The sequence below is a fragment of the Dryobates pubescens genome, chromosome Z, assembly GCF_014839835.1.
Source record: "Dryobates pubescens isolate bDryPub1 chromosome Z, bDryPub1.pri, whole genome shotgun sequence".
Taxonomy (NCBI): domain Eukaryota; kingdom Metazoa; phylum Chordata; class Aves; order Piciformes; family Picidae; genus Dryobates; species Dryobates pubescens.
The window spans coordinates 11210307-11224854 of NC_071657.1; the positions used below are offsets into that span (position 1 = coordinate 11210307).

General features: G+C 43.6%; 1 protein-coding gene across 4 annotated transcripts in view; it reads right to left on the minus strand.

The window, feature by feature from the left end:
* Positions 1–14548, minus strand: part of ECPAS (Ecm29 proteasome adaptor and scaffold) — a 72452-nt gene that overhangs the window by 6067 nt on the left and 51837 nt on the right. For all 4 annotated transcript variants that reach the window (XM_054179017.1, XM_054179016.1, XM_054179015.1 and 1 more), the window contains 14 exons: positions 14334–14501; positions 13400–13479; positions 12533–12638; positions 10164–10211; positions 9085–9206; positions 7827–7977; positions 6745–6810; positions 4234–4323; positions 3657–3723; positions 2888–2979; positions 2734–2800; positions 2317–2508; positions 593–801; positions 61–104 (listed from right to left, as the gene is read on the minus strand). In XM_054179017.1, coding sequence (XP_054034992.1) covers positions 61–104; positions 593–801; positions 2317–2508; positions 2734–2800; positions 2888–2979; positions 3657–3723; positions 4234–4323; positions 6745–6810; positions 7827–7977; positions 9085–9206; positions 10164–10211; positions 12533–12638; positions 13400–13479; positions 14334–14501 — 1502 coding nt within the window. The remainder of the gene's footprint in view (positions 1–60; positions 105–592; positions 802–2316; positions 2509–2733; positions 2801–2887; positions 2980–3656; positions 3724–4233; positions 4324–6744; positions 6811–7826; positions 7978–9084; positions 9207–10163; positions 10212–12532; positions 12639–13399; positions 13480–14333; positions 14502–14548) is intronic.

Consider the following 14548-nt stretch of genomic DNA (forward strand, 5'->3'; position numbering starts at 1 on the left):
AATAGCCTCCTTTTTGATATCCCAGATCCTGACAGTACCACCTCTTTCCAAGACATTTACCTGCATGTGGAGACGACACTGTCAATGGCCTTTAACAACTCCTCCTGTAATGAGAAGAACAGGCACTGCTGAGAAAGGCTGCACAGCCAAATGACACTGTCCTGCTGCTCAAGGGAGACCTTTGTACTCACTGTGAGGCAGCAGGGAAACACAGCTGTGACACCAGCCTAGAGAGCAGCATCTGGCGCCTGATGCTCCTGCTGTAGAAGCTGCAGAGGACTTGGCTTTCCTTCTGCACAGGCAGTGGGAAGGGGCCTTGCAGCATCTCTGAGCCCAAGCTAATACCCCTCAAGGTGAAAATATCATGGTGCAATGGAAGTAGTCTAAGTGAGAACCCAGCTCCTAAAGTAACCTGAACTCTACGTACTCATCCTCCCTGTCATTTTTACACCTGCTAAATGCAGGGCAACAGGCAGACTCCCTAAACCAGGGGTTTGACATGCTGCTGTGAAGCACAGAACGTGGCATTTCCAGGTTCAAGGGCTGTGTGATATGCTCACAGTGATCCACAAGGTGCCAGCTCCTTTGTTACCTTCCCAGTCCATGTTCTCCCTGGCAGTCCTTGCAGCAGGGCAGAAAGCACTATGCCCAGATGTGGCGGCACAAGGGAGCCTGTCTGTTTGGCAATCGATGCCATGGCAGCAGCTCCTTGGGCTTTCATCTTCCAGGACTGGGACTGCAGAGCCTTCTGGGTGATGGTTATCAACTCCTGCATGTACAGTCTGATGCCACCCTGAGTACCTGTGTGTCAAAGAGGACAACTGTAATTTTGTCACAAAACAGTTACAAATCTGATCTCATTTCATGGAAAAGAAAACAAACAACACAACACACAACATTAAAACCACCAACCAACCAAAACAAAAAACCCTAGACAAACCAAGACAAAAAAACCCAAACCAAACAAGAAAAAAAAGGCAGTAACAGCTTGGGTTTTTTCACAGTATCACAGTATCACAGTATAACCAAGGCTGGAAGAGACCCCAAGGATCATCTGTTTCTTTTTGGCCATGAAACCTATCAGCAAATCCCTACCAGTCTGACTGAAGATGGGTTCTGTTTTCTAGGTGCTTTTGAAGAAAACCTTTGTCACATACCTTGACAAATAGTTTTCACCTCAGTCCTTCTATATGGCAGACACTAGACCCTGTGTTACACTGCTTCTAAGGAATTTAACTTTTTGTTTGTTTGTTTTTTCAAGAATAGGTCCTTGGAAAACTTTTTTAGCAGCACCTTTCACAAACACCAAAACTATAGACCAGATCCAAACTCAGGTTAGAGAAAAAGCCAGCAAAACTCATTTCACCATGCATCCACACCTTCCTCTACAGACAGAAAGCATGGCACAATAGCTCTTCCATAGCATAAATTCATTCACTGAAGTTGAAGCCACAGGCATTACCAGCCATCTCCAACCTGATACACAGGTCAAAGGTCCCTGCTAGCTAGAATGTGCAGCAAGCCTTAATGGCTGTCATCAAAACTTCCAAAGATATCCAGCTATCTGCACCATGATCAGGGCCATGTTACAGTGGCGGAACGAGTTCAGAGAAGAGCAACAAAGTTGGTGAGGGGTTTGGAACACAAGCCCTATGAGGAGAGGCTGAGGGAGCTGGGGTTGCTTAGCCTGGAGAAGAGGAGACTCAGGGGTGACCTTATTACTCTCTACAACTACCTGAAGGGAGGTTGTAGACAGACGGATGTTGGTCTCTTCTCCCAGGCAGCCAGTACCAGAACAAGAGGACACAGTCTCAGGCTGTGCCAGGGGAGGTTCAGGCTAGGTGTTAGGAAAAAGTTCTATACAGAAAGAGTGATTGCACATTGGAATGGGCTGCCTGGGGAGGTGGTGGAGTCGCCATCACTGGAGGTTTTCAGGAGAAGACTTGACAGGGTGCTTGGTGCCGTGGGTTAGTTGTTTGGGCGGTGTTGGATTGGTTGATGGGTTGGAAGCGATGATCTTGAAGGTCTCTTCCAACCTGGTTTACTCTATGTATTCTATGTATTCAGAGCCTCACAATCTTAAAATACTTCTCCTGTCTCTCCTGTGTATCCTCAGCAATCCTCTGTGAGTATTTTAAATAGCCACAGAGGAGATAACCTGCTGAAACTCACATAGGACATCTTCAGCAGAGCAGAAAATGGCAACAAGCTTCCCAGATCCCTTACCATGAGAACTCTGTATTTCCAGATTTGATTTCCAGAAACAGAAAGAATCATGCTTCCCAGAAAGCTTTTCCCACTCTTAAAGCGACTTACCAGGTACATTTTCCTGCCAAACTTCAGTCCACAGAGTAGAGTTCTCTTTCTCTCCTTTCTCTTCATCGGGAACCTCATGCATGCCAAGAAAAGCCAGTGGCAGCACATGTTTGGCATGGTTCTTCACTACATCTGGACTGTAGCGTCCCATAGCATGCACAGTTAAAGCACAGCCTATTCTGTAAACTGGCTCTGAAAAAGCAAAACAACCTTATGTGATTACTGGGAAGCAGTACTTTCCTTCAACAGCTTGGCCTGCCTCTTGGGAAGCAGAGGAATGTGCTGTATTGTATAACGAATTACTCAGCCAGTGAAACCAAGCATCACAATACAGAAATGTCTCTTTACTAGCTCTGGCTGTAACAGGAACATTTTCTGCACTGTAGTCTGTAACTGAACCCTCCAAAAGCAACCTACCTTCCTTCTCCATGTACCAGCTGCTAAGTTTGTGCAGCAGCTTCTCAGTGCTACTGTCCCGGGAAGTCTGTAAAAGAGAAGAGACTTGAATCACTCTAACAGTTCAAAAACCCCACCAACAAAAAAGCTTAAGCTACCTCAAAGCCCAGCTCACCCGGACTAGATGTCCCATGGCAAAGGCAAAAGACTTCTGTACCACACTGTTGCGATCAGTCAGGCCGCTAAGCAAAGCACTCATGAGTTTGCCTGTTGGAAGAGATGTTGTTTTATTATGAGTATCATGTTTTCACTGCTGAGGCCAGAATCACAACAGCCTGCATTTCAGGAGATTGTCTAAATGTATGCATTCTTTCCCACCACATGTTTCTGAGGTTATGGGGTCTGTCTGGTTCTTATGTCTAAACAAGTGCACAGCATAACACAGCAAGGCCCAACAGAAGCTGCTCTGCCAGCCTCAGCCTGCCCACCTTGCTCCTGTAAGTGAGCTCCCCAGCTGATCACACTTTCAGCTTTGTTTCTGTTTTACAGCAGAAAGGTGACCTTATTTCTACTATCAAATCACAACAAATTGTAAAGGCAAGACTAAAACTCTGTTTATGAGTCTCCTGTAGCTCAAGCTGAAGGAACAAGTGCTAAGTCTGCTCCAAGGAAGTCTAGAGGTATTTCTGCCTGTTCCTACCAGTGAATTCCCTCAACTGCTCCCTCTGCCTCTTCCAGTTTGGTGAGGCATTTAACATCCCCAGGATCTACCCCCAGGCAAGCCACTCTCATGTGCACACCAAAACTTCAAAAAGCTCTCTAAGGAAAATACATCTGTAAAGATCATTCATGTGAAAAAATCAAGGGCCAGCAGGGAGAAAATACTACCTGAAGAACAAAAACAAGAAACACTTTCAAAGCCTGACACTAGAGACAAATCTCACCTGAATAAGGTGTTAAGTCCTGAGGACACTGTGTGGTTAATGACACAATTACACTGGCACAGCCTCCCTGGGAAGATTGAAACAGAAAACGAAGGTAAGGTAAAACAGGATTAGCCCCTGGCTGTTACTGTTAATACTTGCAGTACCCTATGCACTTAATCAGACATAACCTAGGCCCACCCAGCCTCTGCCTTGATAAACCAGGAGTCAAGGGCAGAAGCAGGAAGACAGTTTGTAACAGAAGAATGAGAAGAATTGAGTTAGGCACTGAAAAAGTTACCAGGAACCATACTCAGGGTAGATGGTCCTGGAAGTTTTACAGCTATTGAAGACAGGCCTTTGCACTCGTGTGCCACAGAGCACAACAGCCATGTAGCTCAGGGAAGGTTAAGGCAGCATGCATTCAGAAAATCACAAGGAATGTAGGTGGATTCAGACCCAGATGTACAACGACTTCAGTATGCATGAGCACAAGCTGTGATTTTATAGAAGACAGTCAAAAGAAATGTATTTACATTGACACTGCTCTGTGCTCCCTTCTCTGTTGCCAAATGAACTATTAAAATCACAGACATACCTTTGTGCCAAGGCCCACTCCACTTCTGATGAGTTCACACAGTCGAGGAACCAGCTCACCCAGGACAGACACATCCAAATACTGCAAGCTCTAGAGAAAGGCAAGGGCCAGGAGAAAGAAAACACACACACAAAAAGGGTAAAAAAAGAAAGGTAATGGCATCAGACTTTCCTCTGAGGCCTGCCTCAATATTGCAGATTGGTCTTCAGCTGAATCATGAGAGTTTGCTGATTGGTGGGGAAAAAGCACCACAAAGTGGCTTTGCCCACATGCAGATTCTCTTGGTCCATTTCTGTGATGAGCTAACTCTGCTGAAATTATCATTTGCTGGAACTGATGTACTCCTGCACCCCAGATGTCCAGAAAATAAAAGTAACATACTAGCAAGAACTTGGGGAAGGGAAAGAGATGCAAAGGCGTGTCTATCTTAAGACAAAACTCAGCAATGCCTCAGCTGTCTGAAACCCTGAAGCAGTAACATATCCAAAGCAGACAATGACATTGTTCCCCTGAGGCTGCATTTCAGAGTGCAAGGCCTTGGTGGTTTTGAATGAATTGTTGAGCAAGTATGCAGTCCCTTACTTCATTAATTGAAACCCTGACAATGCCTTAACATTGACCTAGGAAGTTAGACAGGGATCTTCTCTTAATTGAATCCTTGATAATATCTTAACACTTACTAGTGTTGGGAATTAGTTAGTTAGGAATTTTCTTTTTATTCATGAATTAAAACCTTGGGAATTTTTTAACAATCTAGGGAGTAAGTTAGAAGCCTTATAACCTTGAAGTATGTGTATAAATCAGGATGAAGGAAAAGAAGGCAAGTGATTCATCAGATCAAGGACCATCTGTGTATATGAAGAGTGGGCAAAAACCTAATGATTGCTTAAGGACCATCCTTATTTTTATCTAGGAAATTGGCAGAGCTGGGTAAACATTGAAGTGGCCTGAGCTGACTCAACACCACAGAAGGATAACCTATGGAAAGGGATGCTCCTCAAACAAGCACCTGATGACCATCACAGGCCTTGTGCAAGTGTGTTTTGTCAGTGCAGAAAAATGAAAGTACACACGGGTTACAATTTTCTTGATACTCTAGCACCCAGCACCAAATAAAGCTATGTCTCCTCTCTAAAAGGATTTGAGAGTCCTTTACTTCAGGAAACAACATGAAACTAGTCCAGACAGTCTGTGAAGGGGTCAAGACAAACAGGTGGTATAAAAGACATAAAGGTACAAGAGCCATGTTACTGGTATCACTTCTCATCTCTTACACCTAAAATGTCAGCAGGCAAAACAGGAAGCCTCATGTAATCAACACTTTGCTGAGGTGACATCCATCTTCCAGTAAATTCAAGGATCATATACCAACTCAAGGTAACCCCCTCTGAGCTTCATGAGTCAGATCTGCTGTCACATCCCCCTCCTGCACCATTAGGGTGGAAGGGAACAATCATGTAACCTCTCATCTAGCCCCAGAATACAGAGGAATAGAGAGAAGGCTGCTCACAAGCCAGGACATTTTCATGCTACTCTAGGGAAGCCATACTGTCTCTCCCCTCCCCTGGGAAACCCCAGGAGCTGATCAGGGTGGCATGACCGTCATCAAAGGAGGCATGGCTTACAGAAGGGACAGCAGCAGCTGCTGCAGCCTGTGAGGTGCATTGAGTACACTTTTACACAGAGCCTTTCATTCCCAGCTGCCTTACACGCTATTTATAGCATGCACTCCACCTGACACCAAAAACACAGCTCCCCATGCCATTATGTGCAGGAGGGCTTGCTGTCGTTACTCCTCCACAAGGGCAGGAAACAAAGAACAGCTCTAGTGGCTATTCTCCTAAGTTTTACTCAGTGCTCACAATTCCTGCCTGCTCACATTGCCTTGGCTGTATGCAGTCCCTTTGAGAAAGGGACAAGGGTGGAGCAAGCTCTGCCAAGAGAAGCCCTACAGCACTGTGTCTGGACATCAGCAACTTGTCCTCCAGGAGGAGGAAGCTACGTTGCTGAACTCCAGCTGCTGACTCTGCTTTCACAGTTACCACCATTTTCTCTAAAAACCTCTGCCATCAAAACAGTGCCTGAGGCCCAGGTAGGGATATCAAAGGCAGCACGAGGCAAGGGTTGGACAGCATTGTGCCTTAAGAATGACTGTCATCAGTTCACCACTCAGATGAGAAGCTGATTATGGAATTGTGGGTCAGAAATCAAAGAGAAATGGCAGCCAGCGTAATCCAGAGCCAGCTAGGTCCCCATCCAAAGAGAAGCACTTCAAACAAAAACTGCCTTCTTCATCAAATCAGGCAGTATTCAGGTGGAGAACTATCTGCCTGACACCAAATGGAGCCAAGGTTGTTGATAACTGATCTGAGGAGCAAGCTGTGGACATCCATGCGAAGACGTGATAATAAAATTAATCCTGAAGAGGCATTCTGTAAAGTTCCCACTTCAATCCCTATTCTTCTTCTACAACATATGTGACACTGGAACCATTCTGAATCAATTACTCACCATGTTAATTGTTTCCATCATGGGAGATGACTTGACAGCACTAAGTCTGGCACTATCCATTGCAGCCTGAAAAAAAGCGAAGAAGGAAAAACCCCAAACCAAGTGTAACCTCAACAAGAAAACAGTGGAAAGGGCAGTATCAGCTTTAACTCACTACTTCACAAACTCAAACCAAAATCCATTTCAGATGTACACAGAAAGTAGTTCTGTCTACGGACTATGAATGCCTCCCTTTCAGAGGCAGATGGATATTCTCTCTGAAGTAGAGGAGCTAAAGGGCAGAGTTTGACTCCATTCCCTCCCCACAATGAAATGAGCTAAATTTGCCTCTGAACTGGATGACAGATCGGACTTGATGATCTCAAAGGTCTCTTCCAACCTGGTCTATTCTATTCTATTCTATTCTATTCTAGTCTAGTCTAGTCTAGTCTAGTCTAGTCTAGTCTATTCCAGTCTAGTCTATTCCTATTCCTATTCCTATTCCTATTCCTATTCCTATTCCTATTCCTATTCCTATTCCTATTCCTATTCCTATTCCTATTCCTATTCCTATTCTATTCTATGGCAGATTTCAGTCACTTTCCCAGAAGGCTGCTACTGATTAGTATGGTTTTATGAGAGAGATTAAAGGACACAGGACACAGTGCAGACAACATCCATCTCCAGTTCAGAGTGCTATGGCACACCTTGCAGTTTATGTTACAAGAAGTCCTGCAGTTAAATCCCCTGGGAAATAACAGCAGCAAAGTTTGACAGCACAGGTGCATTGCAGGAAATTGTTACAGACTCTCCACCTGTTTCAAAGTAGTACATGGAGCTGAAGTGACAATAGCAACAGTTCTTACTAAGATTGTTCTTCACTTTCTGAAATCTGTGGTGGTCTAGTGAATAATGAAAACAAACAAACAAACACACACACATTTGTCCAGTCATATTCCAATGACCAAATTGGTTTTAGTAACTTCTTAGCTACTTCTCTTTAAGAGCTTCAAATCAAATCTGCTATTTTTCTATCCACTGAATGAAATCTAAACTTTGTTATCTCTGTTCTTTTGATACTTTCCCATTACACTTGCACTTACTTTCTCCTGTTCAGTTGCAGAAAGACTCAGATAATTGAGGACTTGAGGCTCCAGCACACTCAAGGATTCCAGCAGGGCTGGGATAAGTTTTGGTGCATGAGGTTTCAGCATAGACCCAGCACTTTTACTGATCTTCACAAGAGTGTTAATGCTGGAAAAAGATCAAAGGGGAAATCAACACAGAAACACACAAGACTTGGCTGTAAAACCTCTGGGCTTCCCTAACACAGTAACCACAAGGCTATTCCAAACCTCAGAAATATGAATATAAATCTACCAGTGAGCAAAAATCTGTGTATTTTTCTGCTTCACACCCTAGCCCTTAGCTCCCAGATGATGCTATGCTTCACAAAGAAACTGAACTTTCTCTCACCACCACACCAGGGTATCAAAAGCAGCAGTACAACTACACAGGTGTAGGAAGAAATATCAAGTTTTACAGATGCTCTGGTAAGTCACCCCAGGAACACCCATTGTCTCTGCATGAGACAAAAACAAATTACAATGATCTGTTCAACTCTCACCTGTCACTTTAAGACTGACCACATCTCTTAGACTGCATTTTGATGAGAGGTTTTAATATCTTCAAAAGCAACAAAAGAATTAAAAGAAATATTCACTGATTTCTTAGGCACTTTCTAACCTTCCTGGATAATCATGCTCAATAAAACTGTTTTCACAAAGACAAGCTATACTCCACATCTGAATTTTCCAGCTTGCCTGTTCTTTGAGCAAATGAAGGAATAAATGAGGATACAAAGTGACAAAATATGAAGTCCCTACATATGAAGGGATATAGAACTGTGACATGAGATAAAATGTATTTGAACAGTGTGACCAAACACTGTCACCTCTGGGATGTGAGCTGTCATTACTCACAACCAGTCACAAAATGAGACCTGGCTGTTTCAAGAACTACCACAGCATTTTGTTGTGTGCAAGCAGAAGAGATATGCCAGCCCTTAAGAGGACAGCCTTAAGCACAGTGAACTGCCTGCAGATCAGTTTGGCAGCTGTAAAAGGAGTAAACAACCTTCCTGTTGGGAACTGAACCTGGGCATTTGAGGGAGGCCAGCTACTCCCAAAAGATAGGCAAAGTTCCCAGAGCTGCTGCTGGACTCAGCAGCAAAGCTGTTTTGAGGAGAAAGCTTGTCACTTCAAACACAAAGAAAATTCTGCAACTCAGGTGAATAAGCTGGGTCTCTTTGGGATAAACCACGACCTGACCCCCAGGATGCTTACATGATGCGAAACTAACCTGAGAGATCGGACTTCAGCAACTGTGCTTACTATTCCTTTGTCTAGGAGGCAAGGGAGCAACACAGCTATCGTCTTCTGACCAGCTGCTCCTTTAGAGGGGTCACACATTTTCACACAGACCTGGGGACAAGTTAGAATCAGTGTTGCAAACAAACCTCATGCTCAGATTACATTAAAGCACCTTGTCCATAAGACAGAAGAAGCCAACAACTCAAGCAACTGCTCACAACCAAACCCAGGCTCTGTTACAGCTTCATTCGCTTCTCCAGGAGGTACTTAAGCCCTGAGACAAATCCCTAAAACGAGCTGCAGCTAAGGTCAGCTTCCAGAAAAGGCAAATGCAGAGCTTAGCATGCCTTAAAGTGCATGTGGCACAGGGATGGACTGAACAACCTCTCAGATCAAGGGCAGCCCATCTCAACCATATGGATTCAACCATTCATCAGAACAGATTCTGCAACTGCAAGAACATTTTGAGACCACTCATGCCACTGAAAAGCCATGCTGTATGCATTGTGAAGGTTCTGGTCTCAAGCACAGCTCTTAATATCTGTTTCCAGTTCCACAAATGGGACTTGTTTGAGGAACACCAAACAAAATGTTAAGTGATATGTCACTACATCCAGAAATTCTTGTGTCAGTAACAGCAGCAGAAAGTGAGGTCCAGACTGGATTATTTTGTTTCACACCAGTAAGGTTCCACTAGGCTTGGTCAGCTGTTGAAGTTACAGGAAGTTTCATTAAATCCCACCCTTAAATGGGGCAAAAATAGGACATCAGAGGTAAAAATCCAGTCAATTATATTCCCTCCTTTGGTTGTATAGATCTTAACATTGTATCATCCTTAAGCAGCAGAAATTCACCAGCATCAACAAAAGCACAGAAGACTACGTGGTCAGGATTACTGTGATTGCTTTCTAAGGAGCTATGCTATTTATCACAGCTGCACCTTGTACTAGAGATCTTTTTAAGACCACAGACTATGGCAAAAAGCTGGCCACCCCCACAGACAGAGATTACCTGACATGAAAAGCCAAACATGTCTCCATAAGCAAATGAAGAAATTAGGAGTTTTACCTTGCTTAAAGTTTTTAGGGCTAGTTCTGCTGCCTTTCTCACAGTCTCCTAAAAAACAGAAGTCAGCAATCTGTTGTTACTATTTTCACATCTTCTACAGATTGATTCATAGTGATTGAAAAGTACAACACTGGTACTGACAAGGCTACATTCATGGCTAATACTTAATATAGTATCTGTCAAAGAAATTTTTGCTTTGGTCCATCTGAATATCTGGTCTACTCAATGACAAATGCAGTAACAATCCTGCCTGACACCACCAGGTTCTCTGTGATTCTCTGCATGTTTGTCTCTGTGATATTGCATTGTTAGTTGTTCTTTTAAAAAGTAAACAAACAAACCCAAACAAGCTAAATACACACCAAACCCCAAGCCTAAATCCCCAAAATCCAACAGAACATTTTACTGCAAAACCCTGAATATAGTACTTTGGGAATGCTTTATTCCCTCCTCAATATAATGCCTGTTGCTTACTGAACTTTGCTCAACGGAATGTCTTAGAGAAAGATGGACAAAAAGCAAACTAAAATTACAGAATCACAGAATTGCCTAGACCTTGACTAAACTATATCCCTAAGCACTGTATCTACATGACTCTTAAATACCTCCAGGGAAGGGGACACCACCACTGTCCAGTGCAAGCCATTCCAAAGCCTGGTAACCTTTTAAGTGAAGAAATTCTTCCTAATATCCAATCTAAACTTCCCTTGGTGTAACTCAAGGCCATATCCTCTTTGTGCCACCACTTGTTACTTGGTTCAACAGTTCAACCACCACCTCTCTACAGCCTCCTTTGGGGAGCTGTAGAGAGCAGTAAGGTCTCACCAGAGCCCCCTTTTCTCAGTGCTCACCGACTCCAGCTCTCTCAGCCCCTCCTCGTAAGACCTGTTCTCTAGAATCTTCACCAGCTTTGTTGTCCTTCTAGGGACATGCTCCCACACCTCTAAGTCATTCTTGTAGTGAGGGGCCCAAAACTGAACACAGCAGTCAAGGTGAAGCCACACCGTTGCCGAGTACATGGGCGTGATTACTGCCCTGGTCCTGCTGGCCACGCTACTCCTGATACAGGCCAGGATGCTTCTCACCTTCTTGGCTAGCTGAGCACACTGCTGGCTCAGGTTCAGGTGGCTATCAACCAGCACCTCCAAGTCCCTCCCTGTTGAGCAGCTTTCCAACCACTCCTGCCTAGGCCTGTAGCACTGCCATGGGTTGTTGTGGCCAAAGTGCAGGACCTGGCATTTGGCCTTACTGAAACTCACACAACTGGTCTTGGTCCATCTGTCTAGTCTGGCCAGATCCCCTTGCAGGGCCTCCCTACCCTCAAACTGATCAACACTTCCACCCAGTTTGATGTCACCTTCAGACTTACTGAGGGTGCACTTGATCTCCTCAATCCAGACCGCTGATAAAGATCTTAAGCAAAACTGGCCCCATTACTGAGCTGTGGAGAACACCACTCATGACTGATCACCAGCTGGATTTAACTCCACTCACAGCCACTCACTGGGGCTGGTCATCCAGCCAATTTCTTACCCAGCAAAGTGTATGCCCATTCAGGCCATAAGCAGCCATTAGTGCAGCTCCAGTGGCACAAGACATCACCACCAACCAGATTCTATCTTTACCTTTGTTTGACAGTATCTAGCAATACTCCTGTGCACTCAAACACAATGACCTGGACTTGTAAGGTCTTAGGATACTTGTAGAAAAAACATGCCCTGACACAAATAGACCTTCCCAAACCATTTCCAGGTAAATTCAGGAATTAGACCCTTCTCAAAAGGCAAGTTGCAGGCTGCTGCTCTTTTCTAGAGGCTAATAAAGCTCTTTTGCACTGAGGCAAAACCACTCAGTTGGTTTCAGTGCTCAGGGACATTTCTGAACACACTCCATCTACTAGTAAGGAAGCAACTTTCTGGTGCACAGTGCACTTTGGAAAACAGTTCAGTCTTGGTTATGCTTGAGCAGAGAAACTTGGATCCACCTCAAACCTGGCAGAACTTGAGGACTCCAACTTCATATATGCAAGTCATTTAAGAACACAAGTAGCATAAAATAAATGTCTCTATACTTGAGAATTAAGCAAATGCATAGGAATTCTTTTATAAAGGGGAAAAAATGCTGAACCACCAAGGACAGGCACAGCAGTAATGAAAACCCAACAGTTAAAAACATGAGAAACACACACAAAGAATTTCCAAGGCAGCATGTAAATTTTAATTACAAGAGGCCTCAATTTCTAATCTGCTTAGTACCTAAAACTCCATTGGCTTCAGCCTGACAGCTCAGAGCATCTCACTTTAAACATCTCAGAGCTCAATCACTGTGCTTTCTGTTGAAGATTCCTTCTCAATTATCAGTAACATTACCTTAATGTCATCTTGCACTCTGAAAAGTATTTCCCAGATCTCTGGAAGCTTGTCTATAATGTCATCCAAAGGTCTTCCTCTCAGTAAGTCATTCAGTGCCAGACAGCTGCAAATAAGGAATTTTATTTCTTTCACATGGTATACTTATTTCTGCAGGGGTATATACAGATACTTTTGTAAGTATGTGGTTAAAAACCCTAAGAATTATTTCACATTCCTTATTTTCCTCAAACTCTAAATCTAATCTGTCGTAAGAACATCTCCTTTAGCAGAGAAAAAAAGTGTTCACCCAGTCAGGGGAAATCTCAAGAGGGTGGCAGCAAGTGAGAAACTCTGTTGTGGTGTAAATTGCTATTGCAAACATTCCAAAACTGTTTCAAGGTTTCTTTTCCATAAATAAAGAATATTAACAACAACAAAAGTCTAAAGTCTGGAATTGAAATTAAAATGGAGGTTTTCAATACAGCATAACCACAAACCATTATAAACCAAAAAGTAACTCATTAAAAATGCCATACTGAGTGGCATGCTGCTGACAAGTATGTATGCAGCTAGACCATCAAGATTTTCTAACAGTAAGCAACATTTTGGGTCCAAGCACAGGCAACAACTGTGTGCCCAGAAAAATCCTTCTTCAGAGAATGTTGTTTAGTATCATGCTTAATCTGCATGCAATAAAAAAACTTCAGGGTCAAGGAAGCAAACAGCTTCAAGACTGCACCACACTTCAAGTGCAGACTAAAGACTGGGCATACCCTCATGAAAGGCTGTGTCCTCTTTACCTCCTCAGCTTATTCAGGTTAACAAGTTTATGGTGAAGAAAAGAAGAGTGTTCAAAGAAAAAGCTGTTAATTTTCCTAGCAATACCTGGATTCCCTGATCCTCCACAGACTGCTGGTTAGGTTACTGATCAAATCCTCAAGAATTTCCTTCATGTACTTATCAACCTATTATTAAAAAAAGGAAAAATCATGAAACAAGCATGGACCATGCATCCTTGCCCTGTACTCCAAAGAAAAAAAGGTCCTTGTGGACAATACAACCTGCTTTCAGCCACAGCAGGTGAACTAAGCCTTGCCAGAGCTGACCCAGCACAAACTTACTCTGACTTTGTTTTAGACACTGCTTCAAGCTTAAGGCTGTGATAGGGACTACAAGAAAAGAAGAAAGTCCCTTAGTCCTTTATCAATGGAACTGTTTAGATGCAGTGCCAAACATATATTTTCAGGAGAAGCAGCTGTGCTTTGCTGAGGCATCAGAGTGAATGACTTCATACTAAGATCAGCTTTGCTAGGAGCAAAGATTTGTAAACCCAGTTCCAGACCTTTCCAAGCCAGAACAAGGGTGTCTCATGAAAATCACTTATTCTTGAAACTTGCCTGGAAGGAGTTATTCTCATACTGAAGGAAAGGCCTCTCATGATCCTCCTCCCACTTCAAAACTGAGGAACCAAAATTAGACACTTTTGCTCTAGGAAGGGCTTTTTAGGTGGTAAGAATTCCTGAAGAGCTGTTCATAAGCAATTTCAAAGCAATAGCAAAGTGTGGAAAGACCCCATTTTAAGTGAAGTAAATCATAAACTCTAGCAGTGGCCACACAAAGAAGGTATGCAGTATCCTTCCACGTGTAAAAGGCAGTGCAGAACCTCTGCGCATCCTCCAGCTCATCCATGGACTCAAGCACCTGTCTTTGTAGGATAACACAACCCCTCCTTTCACAAGATGCAGCCACCCCATTAGGATCTCTCAGATGCTGCTGGCTAGCAGCAAACCCACCACTATGCACTTTGCTGTGCACTCACCATTGACTTGTCAGTGACTAAGGCGTTCCAAATGCTGGTCATCGCCTGTCGAATGCCCAGGTTGGGGTCAAACTGGTAACGGTACAGTCGGGGAAGAAGCTGAGGCAAAAATGGAGCCAGCTGCTCCCCAGCCTTGGCAGCTATAACATTGAAACCAAAGGCTGCTCCCTGAAACAATGACAAAAGAGTGTTTTTCAAAACAATCTGCTCACTCA